At 48.7% G+C, this 24,192-nt stretch overlaps 1 protein-coding gene and 1 pseudogene across 4 annotated transcripts; both read left to right on the top strand.

Annotated features, from left to right (window-relative positions):
* The first annotated feature begins 492 nt into the window (after positions 1–492).
* Positions 493–20,956, top strand: PIRT (phosphoinositide interacting regulator of transient receptor potential channels). Of its 3 annotated transcripts, XM_078373041.1 has the most exons (3): positions 493–607; positions 4,360–6,918; positions 17,589–20,956. In XM_078373041.1, exon 3 carries the CDS (start codon positions 17,727–17,729, stop codon positions 18,138–18,140), a length of 414 nt encoding a protein of 137 aa, XP_078229167.1. In that variant the 5' UTR covers positions 493–607; positions 4,360–6,918; positions 17,589–17,726; the 3' UTR covers positions 18,141–20,956. The 3 variants fall into 3 exon arrangements, with proteins under 3 accessions (XP_078229167.1, XP_008994759.1, XP_054111829.1); XM_008996511.5 differs by lacking the exon at positions 4,360–6,918; XM_054255854.2 differs by lacking the exons at positions 493–607; positions 4,360–6,918 and adding an exon at positions 6,951–7,900.
* Positions 18,351–21,937, top strand: LOC144582581 (uncharacterized; annotated as a pseudogene). Its single transcript, XR_013535587.1, has 2 exons — positions 18,351–18,646; positions 18,679–21,937. The product of XR_013535587.1 is annotated as an uncharacterized LOC144582581 (transcript).
* The last annotated feature ends 2,255 nt before the right edge of the window (positions 21,938–24,192 follow it).

Below are 24,192 nucleotides of genomic sequence, written 5' to 3'. Positions count from 1 at the left end.
ACATGGTTGTATTGAAGAGTTTGGATTTGAATTGCTGGTTTAGTTGCCTGCTTTTGCACATAAATCGAATAGTTCTCTTTATTCCCAATGCCTAGCTTAAAACAGTGTCCGGTATATAATAGATCTATGTAATAAATATTTGACGGTAAGATGCATACATGACTACATGAATCTTAAATTATTTAAAAGCTAGTAGTCTTAATTATTTGACATTTTGAAATTGCAATGAATATTGTTGATGATAAATGCTATTTAATTTATCCAATAGTATTTATCAGCAAAATGTGAAAATCGATTTTCTAATTTCCAGTTCACTGTGAATTACCAGGCCAGAGACAGATAGCGAAGGAATACTTCAAGTCGATTTGAGATAGCAGCACTGCTTCATCTTCACCACTAGGTGGCAGGCGCACCCCAAGAGGAGGCCACTTCCGCCCTCGGCCAAAGCCCCGCGCCTGGGCACCGCGTCCCACCCAACCCCAGCTACTTCCTGGGATTGACGCCCCCTCAGGAGGGGCAGGCGCCAGCAGATAACGACTTCCCTGGAAACCCGTCCCCGACACCAAGAAAGATGTTCCTTCTTCCCTCACTCCCACTCCGACTTCTGGTAAGCTCCACCAGTCCCTTCGTTCTTCATGTCCCCAGCTCCCCGTCCCCACCTCCCCAGATACAATTACCCTCGCCTTCTTAGCGCTCGCGACAACCCGCGCAGAGCGCAGCGGGCTGCTGTCTCCCACACCACTGCTCAGTTATATGCGCCGAGAAACAGGAGGAGGCTCCGCCCCAGGACACCTTGAGAATTGTCTGCTGTGTGGGGCTGCAGCAGACAGGAGGAAGAGAGACAGGAACAAGTTAAAACTTCAGAAGAGGCAAGAAGAGAAGGGGGCCGGAGGTTAAGGATAACGTCTTAGACGCTAGGTGGCCTCAAGACAGCTGCCGGAGCCCAGCCAGAGTCAGAGAGACAACCGTACTTGAGTGTCTCTAGAGGGCCAAGAGGACCAGACCAGCAGAGACGTAGGGTCACAGAATCCCATCTCCTTGGCCAAGGCCCCCGATGGGAAGGGAAAGGAGGCAAAGACAAACGCAGTGGGAGGGGCAGCAGGTGGAAGGTGGTGGCCCTTCCCCGGGCTGCCTAAGTTGGGTAATTGCTTTGCATGACTTTCCTGGGCTCTGGGTAACAAAAGGGGCTTCTTGCCCCCCTTGGAAGGAGCCTAGAGTCTTGTGGGCAAAGGGGGCCTCTCCTCCTCCACTGCCAACCCTACCCCCACCCCGGGGCTGGAGCCCCTCCCTCCCAGCCTGCCTCCCCCCTTACTTCCGCTGGCTTTGCATCTTGCTCTGCTCTTGGGCACAGTTTGGGAGGGGGCTGGGACTCCCTCTGAGCATAGTTTCCAATCGTTTACAAAAGTGGTGGTGTTTTCTTTCTGCTTGCTGTTTGTTTGGTTAGGATAATGAGCTACCTAATGGTTACTGGACTGTAATAAAAAGATAGCAAAGCAAACAGTGAAAGACAAGGATGTCAATTATATGCTCAATTATGTGCGCCGAGAAAGAGAAGGGACAGAACCCCCCTGGAGGCTGTCAGCATAGGCACCTCTTTGTCAGTTTTGTCACCCACAGCCAGTGCTGACAACCCACCCTGAACTCCTTTCCCTGGTTAGAACCTCACTCCCCCTCTGCACTGGCATTGGCAAGAGATACCCAGGGTCCTGGAGAAACTCCTGCTCAGGGCAGTCACCTCCTATTTACTCATTCTCCTGCCTTGGCATGAGCAGGAGGGAGAGTATAACTGGGTTCCAAGTTCAGTTGCTCCTGAGATCAGCAATAAAGAAAGTGACTTGGGCGGGGCGCGGTGGCTCATACCTGTAATCCCAGCACTTTAGGAGGCCAAGATGGGCGGATCACGAGGTCAGGAGTTCAAGACCAGCCTGGCCAACATGGTGAAACCCTGTCTCTCCTAAAAGTACAAAAAATTAGCTGGGCATGGTGGCGCGTGCCTGTAATCCCAGCTGCTTTGGAGGCTGAGGCAGCAGAATTGTTTGAACCCGGGAGGCAGAGGTTGCAGTGAGCCAAGATCACACCATTGCACTCCAGCCTGGGCGACAAGAGCAAAACTCCATCTCAAAAAAAAAGAAAAGAGAGAGAGAGAGAGAGAGAGAGAGAGGAAAGAAAGAAGAAAGAAAGAAAGAAAGAAAGAAAGAAAGAAAGAAAGAAAGAAAGAAAGAAAGAAAGAAAGAAAGAGAAAGAAAGAGAAGAAAAAGAAAGAAAGAAAGAGAGAGAGAGAGAAAGAAAGAAAAAGAAAGAAAGAAAGAAAGAAAGAAAGAAAGACTTTATTCCAAAGCTAGCTTGGGGGAAGAAGTACTGGCTTCCTGCCTTAAGGGTACTGCTTCTCTTTTGGAACAGAAAGCAGGGGTTTTTATAAGGGGATTTTGCATGAGTGACATACAGGGGAGGAAACAAGCAAGTGGGGGGAGGGTCTGCATAACCTTCAGTGCCTTATCCAATTTGCAGAAAATGCAGCCTCTGACCAAATGGTATGTGGGCCAAAGCCCTCTATACATTGCCAAGTACCTTATGAATATTCGCATGACTGTTTATTCATCATTGATGGGGCACCTCTCCTCTCCTGGGCCAAGGCGCTGTACTGGGGATCCAGGGCCACAGTGGAAATTGAGACACAGCCCTCGCAGAATGCAGACAAGTGATAAATGGCACTGTGGGGAAGTGGGCAGCCACATCTGGAATGAGGGAAGTTCTCTAGGTCAGAAGTCCTGTGTCTTCAATAAATCAATGTCATGATCAGAGGAGGGAAAGGCTGTAGAGGCAAAAAGAAGTGCTGGACCTTCTGGGATCAAGAGAGATATCCATCTCAGCCTCCCAAGTAGCTGGGACACAGGTACCTGACACCATGCCCGGCTCATTTTCAATTATTTTTTGTAGAGATAGAGTCTTACTTTGTTGTCCAGGCTGGTCTCGAACTCCTGGCTTCAAGTGATCCTCCCGCCTTGGCCTCCCACAGTGCTGGGATTACAGGCGTGAGCCACCATGCCCAGCCTCAAAAGCACCTTCAAAGCAGGATCCCAACAAGTTCCAGCGATTACTTTTAGTAGCTATGCCTCCGGTACTTTCTTTCATGGTTTGGGCACCGAAAGTCCCACATTTCTGGAAACTCATCAGTACCCAGTAAACCTGGATGGCTGGTCACCTTACCTATCACTGCCTCGTGCAGCACTGGACAGGTTAAGTGAGGGGCACAGCACTGAGCAGGAGCAGCTACCAGTTGGGGAATTAGGGCACTCCGGATAAGAGGCTAAGAACAATCCCCAGGCAGTGACCATCCCTGTTCCTGTCCACTTCAACACCAACAGCTGCAGCAGCGGCCTCTTTATCCAGGCCACCAGAGTCACCTGCCCAGGGAACATTCTGGCTCCTCCAGCCACCTCCTCTGTCCTGCTAGGAGGGGGTCTGCAGACAGAACAGCTTCTACCCTGCACATGTTCTCCTCTGATGCTTGCTGCCCTCCCCAATTTACATATATACTTAAACATGTACTTATACACATGTGTATTATATACGTATATAATGTACATATTCCTTAAGCACTTGCTATGAGCATTTTCTCATTTCACCTTCATAAAAACTCTGTGATGTAGTTAACGATCCCACCTGATGAATACATGAGGAAATTAAGGCCCAGAGAAGTAATTCATCCAAGGCCAAATACAGAGATAGCAATACACCTCACATAGCTACCTCATAGAGGTGTATATATATATATATATATATATATATAAAGAGCTTAGAAGAGTGCCTGACATGGGGAGAATGATAAATAAAGGTTCAACTTTTTTTTAGACAGAGTCTCGTTCTGTCACCCAGACTGCAGTGCAGTGGCGTGATCTCAGCTAACGGCAACCTTCGCCTCCCGGGTTCAAGCAATGCCCTGCCTCAGCCTCCCAAGTAGCTGTGATTACAGGCAGCTGCTACCACACCCAGCTAATTTTTGTATTTTTAGTAGAGGCAGGGTTTCGCCATCTTGGCCAGGCTGGTCTTGAACTCCTGACTTCGTGATCCGCCCACCTCAGCCTCCCAAAGTGCTGGGATTACAGGCATGAGCCACCACGCCTGGCAAGGGTTCAACTCTTATGGATGGTATTATTCTGCCGCTCTGCCATGCCCTGCAGAGGGTGGGGGAAAAGCCTGAACTTTGTAAAAATAAATAAATAAATCGTTTGATTATTTGCATTGCAAAAGAATTCACTCAAGGCTCCTTTGCAAGCCAGGCCACTTGGTTTTCAAAACTGATTTGAGTATAAAGTCAGAGGCCGATTCACTCTAATGACTGTTTCTTTTGCTTTGCAGAAGCTATGGGGTTTGATTAGGTCCCATTTGCCTATTTTGGCTTTTGTTGCCAATGCTTTCGGTGTTTTGGTCATGAAGTCCTTGCCTACACCTATGTCCTGAATGGTTTTGCCTAGATTTTCTTCTAGGGTTTTTAATCGGCAACCAACAGAATGGGAAAAAATTTTTGCAGTCTACCCATCTGACAAAGGGCTGATATCCAGAATCTACGAAGAACTAAAACAGATTTACAAGAAAAAAACAAAGAAGCCCATTCAAAAGTGGGCAAAGGATATGAACAGACACTTTACAAAAGAAGACATACACGAGGCCAACAAACATATGAAAAAATGCTCATCCTCCCTGGTCATTAGCGAAATGCAAATCAAAACTACATTGAGATACCATCTCATGCCAGTTAGAATGGCGATCATTAAAAAATCTGGAGCCAACAGATGCTGGAGAGGATGTGGAGAAATAGGAACACTTTTACACTACTGGTGGGAGTGTAAATTAGTTCAACCATTGTGGAAGACAGTGTGGCGATTCCTCAAGGACCTAGAAATAGAAATTCCATTTGACCCAGCTATCCCGTTACTGGGTATATATCCAAAGGATTATAAATCGTTCTACTATAAGGACACATGCACACGAATGTTCATTGCAGCACAGTTGACAATAGCAAAGACCTGGAACCAACCCCAATGCCCATCAATGATAGACTGGACAGGGAAAATGTGGCACATATACACCATGGAATATTATGCAGCCATCAAAAATGAGTTCATGTCCTTTGTCATGTCAGCAAACTGACACAGGAACAGAAAATCAAACACTGCATGTTCTCACTCATAGGCAGGTGTTGAACAATAAGAACACATGGACACAGGGAGGGGAGCATCACACACTGGGGTCTGTCGGGGGAAATAGGGAAGGGAGAGCGGGGGGTGGGGAGTTGGGGAGAGACAGCATGGGGAGAAATGGCAGATATAGGTGAAGGGGAGGAAGGCAGCAAATCACACTGCCATGTGTGTACCTATGCAACAATCTTGGATGTTCTTCACATGTACCCCAAAACCTAAAATGCAATAAAAAATAAAATTAAATTAAAATAAATTTTTTTTAAAAAGTCAGAGGCACCCACCTAAGGCAAAGTAACTCACATCCTCAAAATCCTTCCAAGTCAAATTCCCCTGGACACTCATGGCAGGCCTCTCGCTGACCATTGCCCTGAGCAGAGATGCTCATCTTCAGAGGACAGAGGGTGTACTCAGCCTGATCCCTCCCAGCAGCTCAGGGGACAGGCTCACCCTCCTAGCTCTTCGCATCTCTAGGCATGAATCACACAGCAGCTTCTGCAGAGCCTTCCAGGCTTGGAATCTCCTGCTCATTGCACAGGTGAGGAGCTCAAGATGCCAAATATGGGAGAGCCTCATACCTGCCTTGACTTCAGCTTCCCGGAATGGCTCCTCGGAAAGCCCTCCCTGCGGACCCCAGAGGAAGCCCGCCAGTGTATTGCTCCCAGTAGCAAGGATGCCCACCCACCGTTATCCCAACGAGCAGCAGCTGCGCACATTCTCAGGTTGGTGTGAACAAGGGCAGGAGTCAGTGTGCCTTCCAGAATCATAGGAAAGTTTGCTGACCACAGTGTATCCATCAGCCTCTTGAGAACTGGCCACTCAACAGCTCACACCCGCTTCCCCAAGCACAGTCTGGTAAAGGTTTATAGAGGTGAAAACCTTTTCACCCTCCTTGCACTGATTTTCATCATTCTCTTTTTGTCACCGTGGCAGCCTGCATCCCATGAAAAGCAACAGGGCATCCTCAGGAATGATTGGAGGAGCGAGGGGGAACAGACTCTTTTGCCTCAGTTTGAGATGTTGGGCCTGGAATGGGGATAGGTCCTGTTGTGGGCTCCTGGCATGTTGTAACATAGGGTGCCCACCCATAGGCATTGTAAAGTTCCAAGAAGTGTCCCTGCCATCTTGCAATCAAGGATGTTTTCTAAGTCTGCATGTCCCCCCTCCAACATCCAGAATAAAGACAGTTCCCAGATCAAATTATTAAGGCTTGCACTGGACAGAGCCAGAGTACCCTGAGTCAGCCAGAGGATATGACCCATTCTTTGGCAACCCATCCCCACCACCATGGCCACCACACACCTTCACCAACCCAGAAATTCCAGGTCTTCTGATTTCTGAGCCTGGGTCAGGAGAAGCTGCCCTGCCTACGCACCAATGGGACACATGCCTCCATGAAACTTGAAGACAGACTGCAGAGAAGCATCATGAATTTTTCACAAGATTCATCTCATCCTGGCTGAGCAGAGCTGAGAAAGCTACATTCCGAGGACCTGTGCCAGCAGCTCGCAAAGAGTTAACCCATTAGGCCATCGCCTGGTGAGCTCATCCCTGCTGGAGCCTGCTCAGTTGCTGGGATTCACAGCACGACTTCTGGATGTGGTCAGGGTGGCTTTCTCTGGCTGGCATGGACTTGAGCAGAAACTCATTGCTGACTTCCTCCTTGCACGAGCACCGAGTGATTCGCAGGTCCCCCATCCTCCCCAGGACATCGAGGACAGTAAGTAAGGAGGGGACGTTTCCCTCTGCCCCTCCTTTCATCTCCCTGGAGGAAGAAACTGGTTTTAACTTTGCTTTAGAGTGTGTTGTCTTTGAACTAGAGTTGGAAGGTAAGAGGGAACAACAAGCAAAGAGGGGGCTGTGCCCTGGGAGGGGGTGAAGCCAGCCTGGAGGCCCTGCCTACTGAGGGTCTTGGCAGACAGTGGTGGCTGGAGGAAGGGGGCCGCCCCTTGCTGTGTACTGGAGAGAAGGGAATTTATGAGCAGAGGGCTGCTTCAGACCTGCCTGTATAGCATCCAGCCTTCAACCTTGGCAGCCATTGTGGGAGGGGCTGGGCAGGGACTATCCTCCCAAACCTAGGTGGAAGAAGGAGCAAAAAAAAGCCAGACAGTAAAGTGCAAGGCCACCACGGACCCCAGAGTATATGGCTGCAATCTTGGACCCGGGCCGTCCTTCCGGGTGCCCCGTATCAGACCTCAGCAGCTGCCAGTATCTTCCTCCTGCGGCTGTGGCAGGTGCATGGGGCAGGTGCCTGAAAAACAAGGTGGAGTGCGCTGGCTGGCTCGGGAGTTTAATCTCAGAAAGGGGGAACAAGGCAGGCATATGAAAACATGGACAAAGACGTGGCTCAGTCAGGCAACTGTGTGCCTTAGGGACCCTGCATCTGGGTAAAGCCAGATGTGATCACACACATTATCACCGGAGCTATTTTCTTCCCTGTCACTGGCCAGGGTCTGGGCACCAGCTGAGTGTCCTGATGAGGGAGGTGAGTGGCACCCTCCAGGTTTGACTGCTTTCTTGGAAGCGCTGTGAGCAGGTGACAGATAGATGGCCAAGGCCATGGTGACAGCACCAGCTTACTCAGAAACTCTCTAGCTTCTACCTTATCAGCCCAGGCACTTGGGCCCCATTCACCTTATCAGAGGGGTGCACAGTCACCAACTGAATGTCCTGGTGAGGGGAAGACTGCGCCACCAGAGAAGGTAAGGGACCCTCGGGACAACCCAAGCTGGAGCTGGGTAGGGCGTTAGCAGGGACTCTGTGAGGGAAAGAGGATGACTCTCCCCACTTCTCACCATACCGGGTCGTCCACAGGAACAATACATGGTGTTATTCCCCCCACTTCCATCCCGCCTTCCCTGCTTCTCCTCCAGACTCCCCTCGTTGGGCCCAGCCTCTCAGCAGCACTCTCTCCTCTGCTTTATGCTCTTGTAACTCCCAGAATCGCCCAGCTGCTGTCTGAGCTCTCTAAATGGAGAGGCCTGCCAGGGGAGAAGTTCGGGAAAGGCCAGATAACTCCAGGCCCAAGCACAGCAGCACAGCAGGGCCTCTTACAATATTAGGGTTGCCAGATGTACTGCCAGATGTCCAATTCAATTTGAATTTATGACAAACAACAAATACTGTTTTTGCATGCATAGGTCTCATGTAATATCAGAACATTCTTAGATAAAGAAAGTAACCATTATTGATCTGAGACTGAAATGTAACCAAACACCTTGTAGTTTTGTTTTCTAACTCTGGCAGCCCTATTAATACCAACCCTATTTCAGCACGTTCAAAGGAGGACAGCGCCGGGGAAAGGCTGGGGAGTGAGTTCAGGGGTGGAGGTGTACAGGTACCGGGTGGTGGAATGCAAGGAAGGAAGGCGGAGAAGAAAACAAGAAGGAAAAAAAGGCAGGGCCCTCTCCTTGATAAAGCATAAATAAAAGAGCAGGAATAGCCAGGCACCATAGCCCACGCCTGTAATCCTAGCACTTCGAGAGGCTGAGGCGGGTGGATCAACCTAGGTCAGGAGTTCGAGACCAGCCTGGCCAACATGGCAAAACCCCATCTCTACTAAAAATACAAAAATTAGCCAGGCATGGAGGCATGCGCCTGTAAACCCAGCTACGCGGGAGGCTGAGGCAGGAGAATTGCTTGAACCTGGGAGGCAGAGGTTGTGGTGAGCTGAGATCGCACCACTTCACTCCAGCCTGGGCGAAAGAGCCAAACTCCATTTCAAAAAAAAAAAAAAAGCAGGAATTGGAGGCCCACAGCTCTCTCAGTGTTCCTAGCTGCAAAATGGGAATGATAAGAGTATCACCCTCAGGCCGGGCGCAGTGGCTCACGCCTGTAATCCCAGCACTTTGAGAGGCCGAGGCGGGTGGATCACGAGGTCAAGAGATCGAGACCATCCTGGTCAACATGGTGAAACCCCCTCTCTACTAAAAATACAAAAAATTAGCTGGGCATGGTGGCATGTGCCTGTAATCCCAGCTACTCAGGAGGCTGAGGCAGGAGAATTGCCTGAACCCAGGAGGCGGAGGTTGCGATGAGCCAAGATCAAGCCATTGCACTCCAGCCTGGGTAACTCCATCTCAAAAAAAGAGCAAAACTCCATCTCAAAAAAAAAAAAAGTATCACCCTCATAGAGCTGAGGATTAAAAGAAACTCCCCAGGTGAAGAAAGTGGCACGTGCCAGGCGTCTTATGCTGAATTTGTGGCATAGTGACAGTGGTGACATTGAGGCCACTGTGCCACAGGTCTCTTGCTGCTTGCTGGCCCCAGCTCAGGGACTCCAGCATCCTTGGCAGCTCCACCCAACAGGCCTAAATCTATCTCCTCAGCCAAGGCTGTCACCGCTGCAGTTCTTTTCACTGACTATGCCCTACCTTGGGTGTCCTCCCCACTCACTTTTCCCATAATTTGAAAAGAAATGTTAAAACCACCCCAAAGAGGAGTAGGATAGACTTGAACAGAGTCTGGAGCTAGGCAGGCTGCAAGCCTCACATTCCAATCCAGATGCTTTCCTCACCTGTGAGTAATCTTGGGCAAGTCACTTACACCTCTCTGATCATCAGTTTCCTCACCTGCAAAGTGGATAAGAATATACCCTCCCCAAAGGACTGATTTCGTGGGGGGATGAAGTGATGAAATGAGGCAATGCAGACAAAGCATTCGGCGTGGTTCACACCACATGCTAAGCAATCGATAAACGGTAGTTATGATTATTGTCTAAAAAGCACCTGCTCTCCCCTGCTGCTGCACAGCTTCTTTGGCCTTGGAGAAGCAGCTGAGGTACATTCGAGATTTTTGCAGAGGGAAGCCTGTCTTGGCAAGGTGAGCCGTCATTTACAGGCCAAAGAAGGGAAGCAGGGAGGAGTTGGTCAGTGTGTCCTGGCTTTGCGCCTTCACAGCTGTCTCCCTCTCCGCTTGTGAGCTGTTCCCATCCTAACACTTGGCTATAAGATCAAAGAGAGTTGTTTATAACCACCAGGTGGGAAGAAACAGGACCAGGGACTTGGGAAGGCAGTGCTAGCCACTTCTAACCTTCTGTAGTTCAAAAGAAAAAAAATTAATTGCAGGGTAATTGCAGGTCTGCAAACAACCCACAATGCCCTCTCCTTCCTCTCTTACCACAACTCCCCCATTTATTTAGCAATGTAACAAATGTTTACTGAGTCCACAGCCTCCACCAGGGGGCCAAGGAAGTCATAGATCTCAGGGTGCAGGAAGGTAGGACCTATGAGCCCAGCCCCAGCCCCTCAAAGAGTATGGGAGTGAAGAAAGAGCTTCCGGCCCTGTAAGTACAGACACGTATCTGGTCACCTGCAGGGAAATCATTCACTTATTTCACTGACATCTGCCATTCTGTTAAGCTGTACCTTCCAGATGCTCAGGAATCTACTCAAGAGAAAAGGATTTGGCCTTTCTTGCCTCAGGACACTCATTGTTCACCAGCACCCATATTCTCCTCACCAAACCACGTCTTGAGGGAATGAATATAGCATGTGTGAGAAAAAGCCAAGAATTTTCCAGCCAGTTCTCTCCCCTCTTATTTGACACATCTCGTTACTGCATTTGTCCGAGACGCCGTGGTCCAAGTGAATGTGCACACCGAAAGCTCCTCTTGGGAGAAGGGGCATTGTCTTACCCACATCTGTAACTCTGTGTCTGGCAAAGGGTGTGCTACAATGTTGGTGAGCACTGTTCACTGTTTAACAGCCTGGGGAATATAAAATCAACAGCCAGACGCTAACAAGATAAGTGTATGCCAGGTCTCCAAAGACAGGGATAATTCCAAACACAAAAGGCAGATGCACAGACAAGTTGTAACAAGATGAAGAGACAGCCCTATTGGTACCTCCCTTCTGGGTATGTTTGTTCAGCCAACCAAACCCAGTCTTCATTCAGTTCAGGGGCCCCCTGGCTCCTGAAAGTCTGAGTTTTTCTTTCTTTTTCTTTTTTTTTTTTTTTTTTGAGACAAAGTCTTGCTTTTGTTGCCCAGGCTGTAGTGCAGTGGAACGATCTTGGCTCACTGTAACCTCCGCCTCCCTGGTAGATCAAGTGATTCTGCTGCCTCAGCCTCCCGAGTAGCTGGGATTATAGGTGCCCACCACCAGGCCCAGCTAATTTTTGTATTTTTAGTAGAGATGGGGTTTCACCATGTTGGCCAGGCTGGTCTCGAACTTCTGACCTCAGGTGATCCACCTGCCTCAGCCTCCCAAAGTGCTGGGATTACAAGCATGAGCCACCGCACCTGGCCAAGTCTATGTTTTTGTTCAAGGGATGATATCTTTCCAGAGACAAGGTGAAATTCTTGTTTTCATTCCCTCTCTTCTTCTCTCCCCACAACCTCTTCCCAATTCCAGATGTTTCCCAGAAGCACTTTCTCTTCCTCTCAGGATCTCCTCTTTCTCAGAGTCAGTTCCTGTAGAGCCAGGTACCTCTCAGCTTGCAGATTTCCCTTTAGCATCTCTGCCCTATTCTGTGATCACACCTCCATGCCTGCACCTCTACTTTCCTTCACTGTGTCTCCTGCCGACACCCTGCTCTGGGTCTCCAGGCTCCATCATAGGGCCTCAGCCATGGTCAACATTCCTCCATTCCTGGTTAAGCTCTACTTCTGTGTGTGCCCCTCCTCACCCTACTGGATTATTATTATTAAGGCTTTCACAGCTCTTTGGTGTGCAGTGTAATTTACACAATTGAAATGCACAGATCGAAGTGTACCATATTGATAAATGGATCCCTCATACAGCCCCCACCAATATCACCACATAGAACATGTCCATCCACCCTGGGAAATTCCCTCGTGTATCTTCCAGTTGGTTCCTCCTCAAGCCCCACAACCATAGTTCTGAGCTTTGCCACCTTAATTAGTTCTTAGCTGGCTTCAGAATGCCATGTAGATGGAAACATACAATATAGGTACTCTTTTATATTCAATCTCTTTGACCCAGCATGTCTGTGTGGCTCATCCATGCTGTAGGGTGCTTAGGAAGTTAGATCCTTTCTACTGCTTAGTAGTATTCCGTTGTGTGATTATACAACCACTTATCCTTTCTTCTGTTGAGGGACGTTTGGGTTGTTTTCTTTTTATTTATTTTTTTGCTATTATGAACAAAGCTTTTATGACTGTTCTTTTTTTTTTTTTTTTTTGAGACGGAGTTTCGCTCTTGTTACCCAGGCTGGAGTGCAATGGCGCGATCTCAGCTCACTGCAACCTCCGCCTCCTGGGTTCAGGCAATTCTCCTGCCTCCGCCTCCTGAGCAGCTGGGATTACAGGCACGCACCACCGTGCCCAGCTAATTTTTTTGTATTTTTAGTAGAGACGGGGTTTCACCATGTTGACCAGGATGGTCTCGATCTCTCGACCTCGTGATCCACCCGCCTCGGCCTCCCAAAGTGCTGGGATTACAGGCGTGAGCCACCGCGCCCGGCCATGACTATTCTTAAACAAGTCTTTTTGCCGACATGCATTTTCATTTCTCTGGGAAAGTGGAACTGCTGGGTCAAAGGGTAGATGTATATTTAACTTCATAAGAAACAACCAATTTTCCATTCCTACCGGCTCGGGTTGTTCCATGTTCACACCAACCTACGGTATTGTGAGATTTTCACATTTTATCCATTGTATTGAATGTGTGGTGATGTCTCATTGTGGCTTTAATCTGTATTTTCCTGTTAAATATCAATGTCAAGCACTTTTTCATGGGTTCCTTGTTCACTTGTTATCTTGTAATGAGTCTATTTAAACAGTTGGCCCATTTCAACTGAGCTCTTTGTCTTTTTATTAATCATATTTAACCTTGACAGATACTTTTTTTTTTTTTTTTTGAGACAGAGTCTTGCCCAGTTGCCCAGGCTGGAGTGCAGTGGCGCAATCTCGGCTCACTGCAACTTCCACCTGCTGGCTTCAAGTAATTCTCCTGCCTCAGCCTCCCAAGTAGCTGGGATTACAGGTGTGTGCCACCACTCCCGGCTAATTTTTTATATTTTTAGTAGAGACAGAGTTTCACCATATTAGTCAGGCTGGTCTCGAACTCCTGACCTCAAGCAATCTGCTGCCTCAGCCTTTCAAAGTGCTGGGATCAGATTACAGGTATGAGCCACCACGCTAAGCCGAGATACGTATTTTATAAATATTTTCTCACGGTCCAGAGTTTGCTTATTCATTTCCTTCATGGTGTCATCTAACGAGCAGGCATTTTAAGTTTTGATGGTATCTATTTTATTGATTTTTTTTCTATCTCTGTCTTGTCTACCAAATCTTTGCCTATCCCCAGGTCACAAAGATTTTCTCCTGTGGTTTCCCCAAAATCTTTAGTTTTACCTTTTACATTTAGGTTAGATTCATGATCCAGCTCTAGTTTTTGTTGATGGCACAAGACGGGGTCAGGTTTCATTCTTTTTCCATATGAATATCCAGTTGTTCCAGCACCATTTGTTGAAATGACTTTCCTTTCTATGTTGAATTGCTTTGATGCATTTGTTGAAAATCAATTGTCCTCTGTGTTTTTTCCACCCTCTTCCCTTCCCTTTTCTTGTCTGGCATCTCTATCCCTGCCATATATCCATGTAAGATGCGAATAAGCAATTCTTTCAAACAAGGAAAAGGGGCCCGAGTTATACAGCTAGGGATTATCACTACAGGGGGTTCTGGTCATGTCAGGTGGATCCCCAGGCCCCCTCTCATCCTCTTAGTACTAGGGGTCTATGCAGTTGATTTGACCTTAAAGGTCAGCAACTACTTAGGGAAAGCCATACTGATTGGGGGTTGGAAGACCACAGAGCTCTAGGGATAAATCTGCTTGTGGAAAAGGGAAATGAACCACGGTTCATGCTGAGGCTGAGACTTATCCAAGTCCATGGTCAAACTTCCCTAACTATCCCCAACGCCTTTGTGCAACTGGCTCGTTCTAATCAGAATCCAAAGGAAGGAACACATTACATTGAGTTACATTGAGTTATACCTTTTAATTCTCTTTAAGTGTTTTATTGGCATAGATTGTACACACACAGAAATGGTCACACTACAGGTGTACTGCAGCACTAGTCCACTCCCTCGTAGACAGCTGCCAGGCCAAGAATCAGAACATTCCCGGCACCTTAGAAGTCTCCATTGGGCTCCCTTCCCATCACTACTCCCACCAAAGGTAGCCACTACCCTAGCCTCTTATAGCATAGACTGTTTTACATGATTTTGAATTTTATGGAAATAAGATCATGTCGTGTGCATTCTTTTTCTGTCTGGCTTCTCATTGCTGTATAGTCCCAGACAAGCACTGTTTCTCGGTGCCAGCCTGCAGCCTGCTTAGCCTGGTTGTGTACTGTAATTAAGTCCCCACCCACTAACTCAGCCTTCTGAAGCTCCAAATGGGTCTCTAGGGGAGAAGGACCCATCTGCCCTTCTCTAGTTGCTGCCCTGAAGGTGAACCGATATTCAAATCTGAGGTGGTTCAGGAGGTCCTGAAACTCCAGCCTTTCTTGGCTCCTCCACAGGCCCAGCCTCTCTGGGGCCTCTGTCCTTGTCCAGTCTGGGGTGACAGCACCTTCAAGGAAACTGAGTATACTTATTTTTTAGAGCTGTCATGACAAATTGCCACATTCTTGGTGACTTGAAACAACAGAAATTGAATGGCTCACATTTCTAGAGGCCAGAAGTCTAAAATTAAGGTGTTGGTGGGGTTGGGTCTTTCTGGAGGCTAGAGGGAGAATCCACTCCATGCCTCTCTCAGCCTCCGACAGCCCTTGGCGTGTCTTGGCTTGTAGAAGCATTCCTTCCATCTCTCTTCTGCACATAGCCTTCCCCTCTGTCTATCAAATTCCCCTCTCCCTCCTTTCATAAGGAGGACACCAATCATTGCATTTAGAACTCACTCTAACTCGGGATGTTCTCATCTCAAGATCCTTATCTGAATTGTATTTGCAATGACACTTTTTCCAAATAAGGTGACATTCTGAGGTTCTGGGTAGACGCATCTTTTGGGGGCCACAATTCAACTCCCTACAGTGAGTGAAAGATCTCCTGAATCACACAAACCCAACTCCCAGTAACTTAATTGAAGTGTGAAAGGGTGGTTCTTCTCACTGGACCAGCCCTCCAAGTGTTACCCTGTCCCCTGCAGAGCTGCAGTATCTGGGCTAAGTCTTGAATTCTGAGAATTGAGGTTTTCAGAAAATCACCAATTCATTTAATAAAATGTTATAAAAAATGAATTTTATAACATTTTATTAAAGCCCTAATAAGATTCTATTTGTTTTCTATACCAAGGCTTTTCAATAGTGGCACTGTTGGCATTTGGGATTGGAAAACTGATTGCTGTAGCAGACCATGCAATTTTGTACTGTAATTAAGTCCCCACCCACTAACTCAGCCTTCTGAAGATCCAAATCGGCCTCCAGGGGAGAAGGTCCCATCCCTACCCTTCTCCAGTTGCTGCCCTGCAGGCCAGCCGGCATTCAAATCTGAGGTGACTCGGGAGGTCCTGCAACTCCAGCCTTTCCTGGCTCCTCCACAGGCGCAGCCTCTCCAGAGCCTCAGTCCTTGTCCAGTCTGGGGTGCCAGCACTTTGGCATGCTTTGTCTTGTAGAAGCATTCCTTCCATCTCTTCTGTGCACATAGACTTCCATCCTGTCAAATTTCCCTCTCCCTTCTCTGAGCAGCTGCCAAGTGCCAGACTGTGACTGTGTTAATTAATTCCAGCCAGGTGCTATGGAGTAGAAGAAGAGGAAGCCCAGCCTCTGTCCTGAGGCAGTTTTCACATCGTGCAGTGGATCAATGTTAGGGGATTATACTGTATTGATTGAGAGATTGTTTTACTAGAGGATGAAGCCCCAAAGTGAAAATCTCAGGATTCTTGTAGTTGAGAAACTTTCAGGACCCATCCAGACCAGCTGCGGTGCAGTGCAAGGAGCTTTGAGGCCAAAGACCTTGGCCCGATGGGGAAGGGTGTAGTTCGCCAAGCTCCTAAACCCCACTGAGTCTCAGTCTCTGTCCCTAGAAAATGAGACTAAACTAGTGACCGCATTGCAGAGCCAAAAAGAAGATGTTAATTAATTCCAGCAAGGCCCATTTTCCTCTCTCCGAATCAGGAGTCGAATGTCCCTGCAGTGGTCCCAGCCTCCAGTTGAACACTTCCTGTCCCTGAGCCCCCTCACTCCCAGATGGCAGCTCCTAGGAACAAGCCCTTCCCTGCCCAGCCCCAGCTATCTTCTCTGGCACCACTGAGAATCACTGCATTTTAATGCCTTCATCACAACCTTTCCAACTTCTGGAAACAGCAATCACATCGTCCCCTGTCTTCACTGAAAAGGGCTGGAAATGACTACTGAGAAAAAGAATTCTGGTGAAGGTGATCAGATCTCCTCATATGAGACCAGATTGCAATAACCAGCACAAGATTTCCTAAGAGCTTTATGATCCCATCCCTACCCCCAAGCCTACAGGGAAAAAAAAAAAAATCACTTTTTAAATTACTAATTCACGTATGTAAATATTACCACAGGCTCCAAAGGGAAGCACACACTGGGTCCCTATGGTTACAAAAGCACCTTGTAATATTTTTAGAGTCTCAGGAAGCAGAGATCTGAACTTTACTATTACCAAGGCCAAATAGCTGGCTGAGCACTGTGGCTCACACCTGTAATCTCAGCACTTTGGGAGGCTGAGGTGGATCATTTAGGTCAAGAGTTTGTGACCAGCCTGGCTAACATGGTGAAAACCCATCTCTACTAAAAACACAAAAATTAGCCAGGTGTGGTGGTGCATGCCTGTAATCTCAGCTACTCCAGAGGCTGAGGCGAGAAAGTCAGTCTTTCTTTGTTGCCCAGGCTAGAGTGCACTGGTGCAATCTCTGCTCACTGCAACCTCCACCACCTGGGTTCAAGCGATTATCCTGCCTCAGTCTCCCAAATAGCTGGGATTACAGGCACTCACCACCATGCCCAGCTAACTTTTTTGTATTTTTAGTAGAAACAGGGTTTCACCATGTTGGCCAGGCTTGGTCTCAAACTCCTGACCTCAAATGATTTGACTGCCTCAGCCTCCGAAAGTGCTTGGATTACAGGCATGAGCCACGGTGCTCAGCCGGCATGGGAGTTTCTTGAACCCAGGAAGTGAAGGTTGCAGTGAGCCGAGATTGCACCACTGCACTCCAGCCTGGGTGATAAGAGGGAGACTCCATCTAAAAAACAAAACAAAACAAAAAAAAATATATATATATATATATATAGCTTTTGTTTGTTTTTAAAATGGCATAACTGTTCCCTGTTTTAAATATTAAAAGTGATTGAATAAAATGTTATAATATTTATCTCTCACAAGAGAAAAAAATTCATACCACCTTGGGTGGTTTCTTATTTACGTGGATTTATTTCATTTTCTTTTTTCTTTTTTGGTTTCAGCACAAAGATCTTGTTCACACTCCACTGAGAGTGGGGATAGAGATGGATGCTGAGTACAGGAAGGCTGTGTGAGGATTCCTGTGGCTCCACTCTTGTTTCCAACTATTGCCGGTCCTAGGCTCCCAGTCCTGAGCAGCCATGACAATGGAGACACTCCCCAAGGCCCTGGAGGTCGATGAGAAGTCTCCAGAAGCCAAGGACTTGCTGCCCAGCCAGACTGCCAGTTCCCTGTGCATCAGCTCCAGGAGTGAGTCTGTCTGGACCACCACCCCCAGGAGTAACTGGGAAATCTACCGCAAGCCCATCGTCATCATGTCCGTGGGTGGCGCCATCTTGCTTTTTGGCGTGGTCATCACCTGCTTGGCCTATACCTTGAAGCTGGGTGAGAAGAGCCTCTGCATCCTCAAAATGGTAGGGCCTGCCTTCCTGTCCCTAGGACTCATGATGCTGGTGTGCGGGCTGGTGTGGGTGCCCATTATCAAAAAGAAACAGAAGCAGAGACAGAAGTCGAATTTCTTACGCAGCCTCAAGTCCTTCTTCCTGACTCGCTGATGGTGGTTTCCACATCTCCCGGCCACCTTGACTGGGAGAAGGAGGTCTGATGACCAACATCCGACATCGCCATCTCCTCTGTGGGGTGCCATAAAACTGATCCAGGAAAATGCTCTTCCTAACCTGGTGGGGAAGATAGAGCTCAGGACTCCACCCTTCATGCAGCCGGGAATGTTGCTGGATGTATCCACTTGATCCCTATTCTGACTGATGCTTCCTTGGATCCCGGCCGTGGCCCTCCTTTTGGTCACTCTCATTCCCTGCCCCTATATCTAGGCATCATTCATCCAACGCTCTCTGCCAAGTGCAATGCATGCTGAGAAATTCTTCAGGGGGTGGGCTATTCCCCAGGGAGAACCTCATGTTTACATATCTCAGTGTCAGATCTGGGTTCTTCATTTGCATCCTTCTGGAACCAAAACTGACCCACAGAGGTCCTTTACAGAAGAGGAAGGGATGGCTGAGTTCTGATCCATTGGGTTGGACAGCCCCAGCTCCCTTAGCAGGCGAGACACTGACTTTAATTTCAAGATCCCAGAGAGATCACAGTATCAAACATTCCAAAGACTGAACAATGAAGGGAGGCCTGGGAAAAACACTCTCCAAGACGGCACATACCCCTGGACATGACTCTCGGAGTTAGCTGGCTGAAGAGAAGTTTGGCTTCTAATTCTATTGTATTTACATCAGAGGCAGTGGTGTAGGCTAGGGGATGTCACAGTTTCCGCTTGACCTTCTAACGCCTTCTCATTGACCACTTTCTTCTCTGAACTTTGTCATTAGCCAAGGACAAATGCTTGTTGCACTAATTTCTTCTTTCTTCCTACCCCTGCCTCTACCTCTGCATCTAGAACAGCAAAATGGAAAGATACAGAGGGATCCTGCAAGATGGTTTTCCCCTTCACTTCCATCAAGATCAAAATCGAGAGGATCAAGTTCCATATCCGAATGATCTGTAGGTTTCTAGAGATGGCATTCACCTTAGAAAATTCAAATTTCCATTATCCCTGCCCCCGCTTGCCAAAAAAGCAAATATTTATTATGTCCCCCACTCTGGGGTCAGCCCTGGCTGGAAGCAAGACGCCGTCCCTGCTGTCTTCTTGCTTCCCAAAGTGACAGATGCAGACAAGCCAACTGGTGAAACGCGGGTGGTTGTGGAAACACAGGAGGTGTCTACCCCAGACTTGAGAGAGGACGGAGAAATTCCCAGAGGCCGTGTCCTCCAACCCAAAAACAAAAGGAAAGATAAGAGTTAGCAAAGAGGGGAAAGAAAGGCATTGGAAGCAGCAGGAGCTGCCATGTCTGTGCAGAAGCAGCTTGAGTAAGGAGAACATGGTAGATTTAGAAAACTGCACAGCTACTTGTCTGACCTCCCCAATGTTGTTTCATCTCTCTCTTGCCCAGCTTCCCACCTCTTCCCTGAGTGCCTAGTGCAGCTTCTCCTGGAGGCACATTGATGGCCTCCTGGGGCCTATGGTAGAGATGAGAAGTGGGTTTCCAGAGGACCCAGCAAGCAGAGAGCCCCTGAGAGGTAAGTGCTTCTGTAACCCTGTGGCAACCAAGAAGCCCATGGGTGAAAGATCAGAAGCCGCACCTGTGAGGGAGCCAGCCATGCCACCTTAGGCCAAGCCAAAGACCCCTGGAGAGCATTTGGTAACAAGGTGTGAGAGGAGAGCATCCCGCACCAAAATCACCCTTGGCTTGAGCTACTTCACTCCTCAGCCTTGTGGCCTCCCCTGTCACCATGGCCACCTCTCTCTCCTACAGGCCTCCAGATAACCCCATCCTCCATGGTAGTTCCATATGTTGAGCTGGAATCCATCCTTGTTCTCTCTGCATTGTGGGAAAATCCATGGAGGCAAGCACTTGTGTCATGGGGACCACCCCTTACCTGATCCACCTATGGAGTCAAGAGTTTGGGGAGCTCATGGCTGTTGCGGCTCACCCAGGATGGCCATCCATGCCAGTGTGGCAGATCCATGCCAGTGTGGCCAGGTCTCTAGCCCACATCGAGCCCTGCACACAAGCAGTCAAGACCAATCTTGGGAGTGTTGCAAGTGCTATGTCATTAATTGTAGTTTTAGTGCCTCAGAGGCAAACCTTGCAGATCATTTCCCTTCTTCTGACATGAATGCAGATTTGAGATTGGCCCTATAATATCCCTCTTGCATTCCTGGATGAATTCTTAAATGGGAGCAAATGGGATGGGGTCCTGGATAAGTCACTGGAAACCCACACTCCTGGTGCCTCATTTCCTCTGCCCAGGAGCTTATAGCCCAGGTGCAGCTATTTGAGGAGGGCCCATTTGGATGCTGCTATCACTGATGTCTCAGTGGAAGGACGCCTGGGGACAACCACAGCTCCAGAGGTCCAGGTTCTGGATTCACTGTGCAGACTGTCACAGTACCTGCATCCATTTGCTGCCCACTGAAGCTAGTTTCTCAGCAGAGAAAACATGAGGAAATATCCCCAAACACTATCATCCCCGTGGGGATCCTCCACATGAGTGTGGGCTGGAAATGTTCCCGGGTCACACCAAGGCAGGACATTGAGGTGTTTGCCAATGCCTGTTGCCCCATGGAAGGCTGAGGCATGGATGCACCTGATCTGGGAATGCACCCCAGTCAGACTCCACATTTCTGTGACAGAGGATCACCTGCAATGACTTTTTTCATGTCACTGGGTCAAATGACAGAACCAGTTTCCATGGTTTAGGCTCACTAGATTGTATCATGCTCCCCATGGCTATTCTGTTTGGGAGAGTTTGATCTAATCCGAAGCCTAAAGGAATCAATGTAATGTTGAATTGTATTCTATCTAACAGTGTCTGCTGTGTTTTTATTCTTCTCTTCAAGATTTAAAGACTATGTCCACCAGTTAATTCCTCTAAAATGCAGCCCACCCTCCATTGCCACACATACTTCTCCCCAGATTGCTGCCAGGGAGAAAATGGCCAGGATGGGTCTTGTGCATCATTCCTCAGGTGTCTTGTAGGAGCTGATGACCCTACTCTGAGATGCTGATGGGACAGAGACCAGCAGCTTCCGACTCTTTCTCACAAGCCAAGTTTTGAGACCAAAAAAATAGATATGGACAAAGAACCATCCAGAATGAATCAGTGGTCCAGGGCAAGGCAGGCAGCTGCTCCAGCATCAGCCTATTGACGTCCCCAGTAACTGACAAGTGCAGGCACAAGGAGAAGGTGCAGTTCAGCTCCCCAGGTCTCCTTTCTCCTAACCCCTTCTCCCGGTCTCCTGGACCAGCCACCTCTGCCCCTCCATCTCTTTAATCCTGACTCTCTTCCACTTGACTGCCCACCAAACTCACTGTGGCCTTAATGTTCTGCTTGCCATAGCTGGCTCAATCCATAAAGGAGAAAAGAAAGCAACTGGTGGTCTGTCTGGGTAGAGCAAAGGGTATTTTATTCCTCCTTCAATTCCTGCAACATTGCCAGAGTCATGATGCCCCCATGCCTCTTGGCCCTCATATCCATCTCCATCTCTTCACTATCTCCTGCCCTCAGAGGTCAGAGGGCACTGGAAAACCAAAACCCAGAGCTCCAAACGTGTCTGATATTAAATGTGTCCAAGGAAACTGCCCAGCAGTGTACCTGAGGATGCTACTGGGTGGCATCAACCCTGTGCCATGGGGGCTTGGGAGGGTAGCGTGGGGGAGGGGAGGGCAAAAAAAGGAGAGGTGATCGATCAGAGGCAGTTGGCAGGGGGGCATTCTGGGGTGATGTCTGAAGAGCAGAAGAATTAAACGATGACTGTTTATTGGATGGTCACTATGTGCCCGAAGCTGATCTAAGCACTTTATTCATTGATTCATTCACTCCCTTCCAAAATCTTGTCCTGAAATGCTGTTACCATCATCCTCATTTTACAGGTGAAATAAGTAAAGTACAGGGACATCAGCTATGTCAGCATGATTGAAACCCAGCTAATCTAGCTGCAGAGACCACACCCATACCCCCCACCACCACACAGCTCTCTAAAGACCTCTGAGAAGCAGCAGAGGCACCAAGGTCACCAAGGTGGGGAAAGCTGAAAGGGAGCTGAGGTCACCAGACATGCTGGGAGGCCACACCCAGCAGGGGCCAGGACCAGGACAGGGGGTGAAATTCCTGGCCAGGAGCCCAGAGGGGAAGCCAAAAGAAATCACCAGCCAGAAAGAAGCCTACATTCTGAGCACCTCCTCTGTGCCAGACCCTGTGCTAGGGGCTTTCACACAGTTTAGTTTGTTCTTTTTCTCCCCTGTATCTAATCCTTTGTAGCACCTTTTCCAGATAAGTAAATGGGGCTCAGAAAAGTAAGTTACATGCCACAGGTTTCAGCCTCTAAGCACCAGATCCAGTCAGAGGTGTAAGCCCATGGCTGCCTCCAGAGCGCATGTGCTCTCATACCCTGAGCTTCGGACATGGGCATGAGGCTCCATGCCATGGGCACAGTCAGAGGCAGGAACGAGGGCTCCGATCACCATGCTGTCAGAGCAGGGTGGCCTTGGTACATACAGCCTTTGTTCCAGGGGCCAGTCCCACCTGCTGAGCGGGAGGAGGACTCAGGACCTGCTGACACAGATTATTATGTTTTTATATCACATCATATCATAGGCCAAGTTCATAACCTCTCAGAAGGCCAAGGCCACCTCCCACAGGGAGTACCTAGAACCAAAGGAGCAATCAAGATCCAATACCTTGCTGGGCATGGGGCTGACACCTGTAATCCCAGCTCTGTGGGAGACTGAGGTGGGCGGATCCCTTAAGGTCAGGAGTTTGAGACCATCCTGGCCAACATGGTGAAAACCCATCTCTACCAAAAATATAAAAATTTGCAGGGCATGGTAGCAAGTACCTGTAATTCCACCAACTTGGGAGGCTGAGGCAGGGGAATCGCTTGAACCAGGGAAGCAGAGGCTGCAGTTGAGCCTAGACTGCACCACTGCACTCCCAGCCTGGGCAACAGATGGAGACTTCGTCTCAAAAAATTAAAAAGATCCAATACCACTTCTCCAGAGCAGAGCTGCTGAGCACCAGGTCTTCCCGCAGGCAGAGGTGCTTTAGAGACCGTTTGCCCTGTTCCTTCATTCTAAAAGACCCTTCCTCTGTCTCTCACAACTAGAGAGGAGAGTCACTAAAGGGCCTTGACCTTACTACACCAGGTCCTGGAAAGAAGCCACCAGCAGAAACAGGGCAGACAATTGCCCTCCCAGGTCCTACCTCCATTTCCATGCCTGGAGCCCTGAGCCTGCAAGGAGGGCCAGTTCCTGTTGGCCATTCCCTCCTATGTAGACCTGCACAGAGCTCCAGGCACTCCACCAACCCAGCTAAGCCCTGGCTCTGTGCAGTCAGCTTCCCTTGGTCTCCAGAGCGGCAGGTGCTGGTGGGAGGTTCCTCTATGGCTAAGGGACAGTGCTCACGTCTGTGGACTACAGGTGCAGGAAAAAGAGATTTCAGGCCTTCTCCAAGTCCAGATCTACCATTCCAAAGAGAAAGAAGTTTAGGTAAGGGTCACCTCCAAAATAAGACCACCTCCCACTGTGCAACAGGGCTCTCTAGCCACCAAAGTGACTGCAAAGAAGAGGGGGAGCGATGGCTCCTCTGATAATCACATTGACCACGTTGGCTCTTTTTCAATCAGTAAAGGAATGCAAGCATCAATCACGGTCCTTTTCCTGAGGGGTTGCATGGGAGGAAGACCTGAAAGAGGAGGGAGGCAGATTCTATTATGGCAGCATTTGCCCATCTCATTTCCTGGGGCCTGGGACCCTTCCCTTCCTCTGCTCCCTTTCTCAGACATGGTCTCTGACCCCTCCCTCAGGAGTAGCTATTAGCCTGGCATTTGAAGACCCTGAGTACCTGCCATGCACCAGCCATCAAAGCTAGGGATGCTGTGAGGAAGATGAGCTCTCATCTCAGAAAGCAATCAGGCGAGTCCCCGGAGGAGAGAAGCAAGGACATCATCAGTTATGGTGCAGTTGGATGGAGACACAGGGAGGAAGGAATGCACAGAGGGTGTGTGCCCAAGTCAGTCTGGCCCCAGGCTGCCTTTCC

Source organism: Callithrix jacchus, chromosome 5, assembly GCF_049354715.1.
Source record: "Callithrix jacchus isolate 240 chromosome 5, calJac240_pri, whole genome shotgun sequence".
Classification (NCBI taxonomy): domain Eukaryota; kingdom Metazoa; phylum Chordata; class Mammalia; order Primates; family Cebidae; genus Callithrix; species Callithrix jacchus.
This window is presented reverse-complemented; position numbering and strand designations above follow the sequence as displayed.